General features: G+C 36.7%; 1 protein-coding gene across 3 annotated transcripts in view; it reads left to right on the forward strand.

The window, feature by feature from the left end:
* Positions 1–8,588, forward strand: part of LOC137074970 (sacsin-like) — a 32,140-nt gene that overhangs the window by 12,298 nt on the left and 11,254 nt on the right. For all 3 annotated transcript variants that reach the window (XM_067443075.1, XM_067443077.1, XM_067443076.1), the window contains 3 exons: positions 1,379–1,525; positions 6,933–8,355; positions 8,455–8,543. In XM_067443075.1, coding sequence (XP_067299176.1) covers positions 1,379–1,525; positions 6,933–8,355; positions 8,455–8,543 — 1,659 coding nt within the window. The remainder of the gene's footprint in view (positions 1–1,378; positions 1,526–6,932; positions 8,356–8,454; positions 8,544–8,588) is intronic.

Below are 8,588 nucleotides of genomic sequence, written 5' to 3' on the forward strand. Positions count from 1 at the left end.
ACGTTTTGTAACCATACCCCTAGTTTTTTTTAATGGGAAAGAAGTTTTGAAAGTTACAGTATGTAGAATTTTATAATAAAATTCACATAATATTTCTTGATATGTAGCTTAATGTGTCAATGATATGTGCATCTATTTTCATATATTAATTTTAAAGAATAAAAGTATAAGTGTAAAATGTCAGCCAGCACTGTTTCTGAATATATCAAGAGGAGTGGACTGAAGCTCTGTAAATGTTGTGAGTATCTTGAGAATTATACTAAAAAAAATTATAAACGCAACACTTTTGTTTTTGCCACCATTTTTCTTGAGCTGAACTCAAAGATCTAAGACTTTTTCTATGAACACAAAAAGCCTATTTCTCTCAAATATTGTTCACAAATCTGTCTAAATGTGTTAGTGAGCACTTCTCCTTGCCGAGATAACCCATCCACCTCACAGCTGTGGCATTTCCAGATGCTGATTAGACAGCGTTATTATTGCACAGGTGTGCCTTAGGCTGGCCACAGTAAAAGGCCACTATAAAATGAGCAGTTTTACTGTATTGGGGGTTCTCTCGGCAAAGGAGAAGTGCTCACTAACACACATTTAGACAGATTTGTGAACAATATTTGAGAGAAATAGGCTTTTTGTGTTCATAGAAAAAGTCTTAGATCTTTGAGTTCAGCTCAAGAAAAATGGTGGCAAAAACAAAAGTGTTGCGTTTATAATTTTGTTTATTGTATTTGCATGGAGAAAAAAAAATCTGATTATTGATTGGACATTGGGCATTGATAATAGTTGGCAGCTTAGCTGCTTTAAGAGCAACCAAAATAATATTAATTTAATATTAACAAAATAATAATATATTTATTTATTTAATTAGTTAATTTGTCAGGGACGATGTACAAAATACAGTAATCTTATGAAAGGATGTTTTGTACCAGAATTAGCTGATGCTAGTTTCCATCTGCAGTCTCTAAGCAGGTGCACACAATATTAAAACATTGCATTACAAATATCTTTCAGTAGCAATAACAAATACATGCAATATTAGGAAAACACTAATAAAAAGCCATCACAACCTAAAATATACTACATAGTTAAAAACATTTTACACTTATTAAAATGTAAATGTGCTGAATACTGTCATCCGTGCTTCTCCTCTTTTGAAAAGCTCTGGTCACCATTACTGTATCTCCAAACCAGGTCAAATGGAAATACAATTTGCAATTCCTTTTGTATTTTCTGGAATATCATTCCATAATTGTATATCAAAACCTTAGTTGTATCTAAAATGCTGAAAAAAAGGGCAAACAGTACATGTAGTATGGGAGACGTAACATTTTTATTTGACCATTTTTTGTATGATCATTTGTTTGTGTCTTTGATCTGGCAGGACCGGCTCTCTACGCCTTCAATGATGCAGCCTTCACAGAGGAAGACTGGGAGGGGATTCAGAGAGTCGGCAGAAGCATCAAGCAGGACGACCCAACAAAAGTCGGGAGATTTGGGATCGGCTTCAACTCTGTTTATCATATTACAGGTGAAATACACTACATTAACAGATTGGCTCATATCACTTTTTTGGGTATTCTTCAAAGTGCCTGCTGATTAGAAATCTTACAGTATCATATGTTGATTTATGTAGCATTAACATCACAATATGCCAGTTCATGCATTTTTGAATTATATATCATTATATACACTCAAAAAAAGATTCAGGCCCTTCATAGATAAGAAACATTCAAATTATGTTTACTTTACCTAATTAAATTGTGTCGAAATGTGTTCAATCAGCCTAATATATTGCAAACTGAAGTTTACTTGATTAATTTGTGTTAAAACTACATGAAATATTTGTGCTGACATAACTAACTGGGCAGTGGATCTGTAGTTCCCAGCATGCTTTGCAAGGGACGGCGCTAGGAGAGAAAGTTTATAGAATAAAGTGTTATTTTACTGTAAAAAATTGTGTTTTTTTGTGTTTAAACAACATTTAAGTGTTGTTTTTCAGTAAAGGGAAAGATGTTATTAGTTTATGTTTCATGTTTAATGTTCAGTTATGTTGGACATTTAGAGGAGTTTCTGTATTTTTGTGGTTAACATTATGCAGAAGAGTGTGTGTGTGTTTAGGCTGTCGGCACTATACATACACAAATTCATTGGAGGGAATTCCTGCTCTCAATTAAATATTTTTAGTTTGTCCAATGAGTTAATTTTGAATTTTATTTTTAAAAATATGCTTGTTATTTAATTTTTTAAAGGCAAATTAAATTGATAACTGTGTTCATCAAACAGCAGACTCAACAACATCATAATCGCCCCTCTGTTCTATAGTCAATGCTCAATACACTTATTGTGCTCTATCAAACTAATACAATTTATTGCAAGAGTAATGTCCAAAACTCCCTTGGTCATTTCAAAGACTCTGCTACGCGCTCAATTGTTGGAAATTCTCTACTTCCTTCTCTAAAAACGGCGGCACTAATCGGATGTTTTTAAAAACATCAAAACCGGGTGCAGTGAACACAGCCTCCACAGGTGACACGTCAGCTGGAGTTTCAACTGGATTTGCTTTCAGCTCTAGCTTTTTTAACTGAAATTCTCTTTCCTCCCTTTCAAACTGTAACTCCATTCTCCGCATCTCAAGCTGCTGTTGTAACTTCTTTAATTCTAAATCATTTTCTAACTCTTTTAGTGCACATGCATCATGCTCAGCACGAAATCTTTCTGCATCAAGACATAACTGTTTCTCTCGCAACAACATCTTCCTCATTTTAACATTTCGATCAGGACCAAAAAGAGGAGAGGCTAAATCTACATCAGCATCAAGATGAGCTCTCACCTCCAAAACACCCCGCTTGAACAACCCAGCTTTCACAACTTTAATCAGGGTCTTCTTAAGTTTCTTATCATTAGATGTTACCTCCACATCAAAACGTTCGGCAATCTGTAAAAGGCTCTGTCATTCAGAACCACGGCTTCTCCTATCACTGCTATGCTGATGACACTCAACTCTACTTCTCATTTCAACCAGATGATCCTACAGTCAGTGTTCGTATCGCTGCCTGTCTGACAGACATTTCTGACTGGATGAAAGAGCATCATCTTAAACTCAATCTTGCAAAGACAGAATTACTTGTTGTCTCAACCAACCCAGCACTTCATCAAAATTTCTCCATTCTTTCTTGGTTCATCGACCATATCTCCATCAAGGACAGCCAGAAACCTTGGAGTTGTGATAGATGACCAGTTAAACTTCACTGACCACATTACTGCAACAGCCCGGTCCTGCAGATTTGCTTTATACAACATTAGAAAGATTAGACCCTTCCTATCAGAACAGGCTGCACAACTCCTGGTTCAAGCTCTTGTTCTCTCCAGACTGGACTATTGTAATGCTCTTCTGGCTGGGCTTCCAGCATGCACTATCAAACCCTTGCAGCTGATCCAGAATGCAGCGGCGAGAGTGGTCTTTAATGAGCCGAAGAGAGCGCATGTTACGCCTCTCTTCATCAGACTGCACTGGTTGCCAATGGCTGCTCGCATCAAATTCAAGGCACTAGTTCTAGCCTACAAAACAACCACTGGCTCTGCACCAATATACCTAAACTCACTTGTTCAGACTTACACACCCTCCAGAAGCTTGCGTTCTGCGAGTGAACGGCGCCTCGTGGTTCCATCCCAAAGAGGCATGAAATCGCTCTCACGGACATTTTCCTGGACCGTTCCCACCTGGTGGAATGACCTGCCGATCTCAATTCGTGCTGCCGAGTCTGTAGCCATTTTTAAAAAACATCTTAAGACACATCTTTTCCAATTGCACTTGACCAATAAAGAATAGCAATTAACTATCCATTAACTTTTGTTTGTTTGTCCCAAAAAAAAAACAAAAAAAAAAGTGTACTGTACTAATTAACTGAGACTTCTTACAGCTCTTACAGGTTGTTGGCCTTGTCTGTTTCGTTGCTTCTATTGCTCTCCCCTTTTTTTTAAGTCGCTTTGGATTAAAGCGTCTGCTAAATGATTAAATGTAAATGTAAAAGCTCTTCCTTCGTACATCTCTCCAACAAGATTTCCGAAGGAAATACAAAGAAATCTTCGATTACCGACACCATTTCTGCAAAAGAAGGAGGGAGCATACAACAACAATATAAACACACGCGAGACGCCACTAAACTAACACGTGAGACGCCACTAACACTAGAGCGTGAAAAATACAAATCCCATCAGCCACTGCGTCAGGAATCGTCATACACACTCTGAATCTAAGCCACCGTAGTTAAGATAAATAAAGACTTACCACAAGTCGTTTCTCAGATTATCTTCAACCTCCGTAGGCATCACAAACACAGATACAGAAAGAGCAATAGTGCCATCTTATATGAAAGAGAGACTCCAGCTAACTAACCTACCTGCTCTTCAAAGGTGTACCAGGCTCGAGGCGGCTTTAAACGCTGAACTCACGGACAATTGGTAATAAAACCAAAAGCCTGAAGCGTAACCCCGACAGAGATTAAAACTCCGCCCAGAATAACCTTCAAAAATAAGAAAGGCAAAATAACAAACAAAAACAACAAATAGTGCCTCGATGGAAGGTTTACAAACCCAGCTGAGAACACTAACTTCCCGGAGTCTACTCAGTCACACAGATGACACACTAACACATTATGCATTTTCCTAAGCATGTAGTATCCGGACGAGCGCCCAATTTATGTTACGACCCGCTCATTGAAAGTCGCAACATAAAAAGGGGAAAACGGACAACACTTCTAGTTAATGAAAACTAGTTTATTAAAGTGAAATTAACACAAAGAATGAATATAAACAAACAGAAATCTTGGGATCAAAGAAACAAATACACATATAATAGAATATATGAATACACTACATGACTTAAGAAATGGCAAACAAACATGAATGAGTAAAGAATCTATAAGAGCTTACATCATTACACAGAGCCACCTCTTAGAAGGTCTATCACACAGAGGAAGCCACTCATAATGACACACATCACTCTTATATACACTCTTAGTAATTGTCAATTAGCACAGGAGACTAATCAGAAACTCCTCCCAGTTTGCCCAATAAGGAAGACAGGAGACTCAGGGTCGTCACATTTATTATGATGTTAAATCGCCAGATGGTAGGGTTCAGTATTATTATTGTAGGTATCACAACAGAAATATACTGTTACAGAATACAGTAATCTTTTTTAATGGTTAGTCTAATATTAATAGTAAAATGTGCATGCTTATTTTCCCATTTTTCCCATTAAGATTTTATTTTCCATCATCTAACACTCACTTAAAGTTTTTCTTTAAATAACACACATTTAATAACACAAAAAAACAAAACAAAGGTAACAGAAAAAAATATAAAAACTAAAGTATAATAATAACAGAAAAATGTATAAAAACAAAAGTATAATGATAACAGAATAATGAAGATTAGGTCCTCATACCTGGCAGAGTGAATATGGTGAATAGTTAGTCGAGTGAGAACTATAGAAACTTGAATGGGGCAGTCGCCACACTAGACACCAGACAATATACTGCCACATAGTTTTATTCATTTAAATTAAATATTATTTATTATTATTATATTTTTATTTTTATGTTTGAGGTTATTTATCTCCATATTGATAACAGTCTGAGTAATTCTGAGTCTTGAACTGTAAACTCTGAAGAGTTGGATTTCTAAATACTCTAAATATCATGTTGGTTATGTGTCTATTCAGAATGACTTATGAGCAGCAACCTTTTTATTTTGGGTTTGTCATTTATGCCACCCTTGCCAAAATGGGGGGTGTAGAGAAAGGAGTTAAAAAAAGTTTTTGATATTTTTTCTTGGGCCGGGACTCGATTATTTTTTTTTAAATCGAATTAATTAGAGGCTTTGTAATTAATTAATCGAAATGAATCGCATTTTAATTGCATATAAATATTTGACCTGAGAACAATGAGAAGTAATTTTTCACATGGATGTTTAGTATACCATTGAATAATGACTGAATACATAAGCTTAATCAACAAAATATAGTTTATTTATTTCAGTCCAGCAGACCAGTGCAATGTTTACCATTAAGTTTAGCAAAAGCATATTTGTGATATTTGAGTCTCGATGTGCGGCGGTGATACGCTAACTCCTTGTTGTATAGCTTGCACACAACCTTGCTCTTGTCGATGCTTCCATCCTTTCGTTTTTTTAAAACAAAATTTCCCATCCACGGGGCCAAGCAAAGCAGACTCATCAGCTTCTTCGTTCATGTTTATTGTTGTCGTGACTCGTGAACACTTCATTTAGCTAGTTGGTGTTCCAGTATAATCGGTCCGTCAAAACACATTCATTGAAAAACCTTCCGTGGTGCAAAACTAAGTGTGGTAAAAAATGTTGTGGTCAAAAAGTTCATGGCCACTAGAATATTTTGTTGTATGAATATCTGAACATGCAATATGTCAAAAACAGGAAGAGAGTTTAAAAATAAAGTTATAATTTTCACAAGACTACAACATAAGCAATGCTTTTATCATTTGTTTCTGCTCCTTTTCTCCAGTGTTTTAATCTGGAGATTCTGTACTCATTCAGAAGTTTTGTAATAGAGCCCCCTACCATATAACAGTGAAAACACATAAAGCCAGAACATTTTGTCAAAGGAGGAAAAATGACATCCAATAAATTACGGAAAATTCCATCAATGGCGGGAAAGAGTAAAAATAGACTTATTGTATTAAGCAACTTTTTTATATCGGTGCTTCCCTAATTTTTTGTGTATAAGCACTCTGTGATTTTTTAAAATAATGATTTTATTGAGTGACCTGATCAGTTGCAACATCAGTTTTTACAAATACCTGCCCCTCAGAGTACTTGTGGTGTTTGATTCTGACTTGCACAACACTGGCGACGCTAACAATGTTTACAATTATTATTATTGTTTTTTTTTGTTGCAGACTTGCCATGTGTATTCAGTTCTAAACACCTTGCCATTTTTGACCCACAAAAGAAGATGTTTGGAGATGATGAAGAAGGCTATCAATGGTCATTGGATGATGAAGAGGACAGAGAGAGACTTTTGAACTTGAGAGATCAGTTCCAGCCCTTTCAAAATGTTGTCAATCAACTCGACAGTTGTTCCTGGGAGAAGGTCATCGGCGAGGATAAATACTTCAAAGGAACACTTTTCCGTTTCCCTCTGCGTAATGAGGCCTCTGACATCTCTGATAACTTGTATGACTCCACAAAAGTTACTCAGCTTTTTGACAGTTTCATTGCTGATGCAGACATCAGTCTTCTTTTCCTGAGAAATGTGTCATCCATTACTTTGCTGCACATTGACACCAATGGTTTCTGTAACAATAGGCTAAAAATTTCAGTGTCAAGTCAATTTGTCACATCTCATGCCAAGCAGGAATTGTTTGACAGAAAAACTTGTTTCAGAACGGTATCACACATTTCCCAGCAAATCGAAGAAACAAAGTCCCGGTGGCTTGTGACAACTTGCCTTCTGAAACACGGATATAAACCAGAGATTGACTCTCTAGCCAGTAAGCTGAGCTTCTATCCTCAAGTTGATGCAGCTTTTCGATTAGATGAAGACAGATCACTTTGCAATGGGCGACTTAGTTGCTTTCTGCCACTTCCAAATAATGAATCAAACAAAACTGGGCTTCCCATTCACATCAATGCTTGCTTTGGCCTGACCGATAATCGGAGGTTCATTAAGTGGCAAGAGGAGGATCAGAAGAATGACGAGTCTGCAAAGTGGAATGAGCTACTTATAAAAGATCTCCTTCCTCATGTATATCTTATGATGATCCTGGATGCCATTCAGTTATCCAGAAACTCATCCCTGCCTGCTGCCACTGTGTACAATCTTTGGCCTGACCTATCGAAGACCGTACATAAAGACAGATGGCATGAAGTTGCAACAGATACTCTGAAAGGTCTAATTGAAAACAAGATCTTTCACCTTGCCAAAGATGAGAAAATCTGGGTGTCTCCCTCAGATGCAGTTTTTCCAGTCAACAATATATGTAGTGGCACAACGTTTGCAGTGTCAAGATTATTGATTGCTGAAGGAGAGAACCTGGTCACAGTCCCAGAACATGTTTTGAAAGATGTTCAAGAAATCTTCCCTAAAAGTGACACCTTGACATGGGTGACTCCATCTTATGTTAGAGCTGTCCTTCACAGAAATAAGGCTGAAAACCTCACCAAAGATGACAAATACTCTCTTCTTGAGTTTGCTCTCAGTGATGAGAAGTACACAGAGTTGCAAGGCCTTAAGCTTCTGCCTCTCAGTGATGGAAACTTCACTTCCTTTAGCAATGAAGAGCAGAACACTGTCTTGATCGACAATGAAACGTTTCCAAGGTAAGGTGTGATATAGTTGTCTCTTTCCTGCTTTAGTTCTTTAGTGTGTTTATATTGTGTTTTCAAAGTACTAATAATCTTCTTTTTTTCTTTGTTTAGATCATTGCTGCCATTTTGTAAAGAAAGATTTATACCCAACGACCTGAGCAATGTTTGCACTGTGCAACTAAGGAAACTAGCGAAAATTAGTAAGAAAACTGTTTTATTTCATTGTGAAAATAATATGAAATTAA

Source organism: Pseudorasbora parva, chromosome 5 (genome assembly GCF_024679245.1).
Source record: "Pseudorasbora parva isolate DD20220531a chromosome 5, ASM2467924v1, whole genome shotgun sequence".
Taxonomy (NCBI): domain Eukaryota; kingdom Metazoa; phylum Chordata; class Actinopteri; order Cypriniformes; family Gobionidae; genus Pseudorasbora; species Pseudorasbora parva.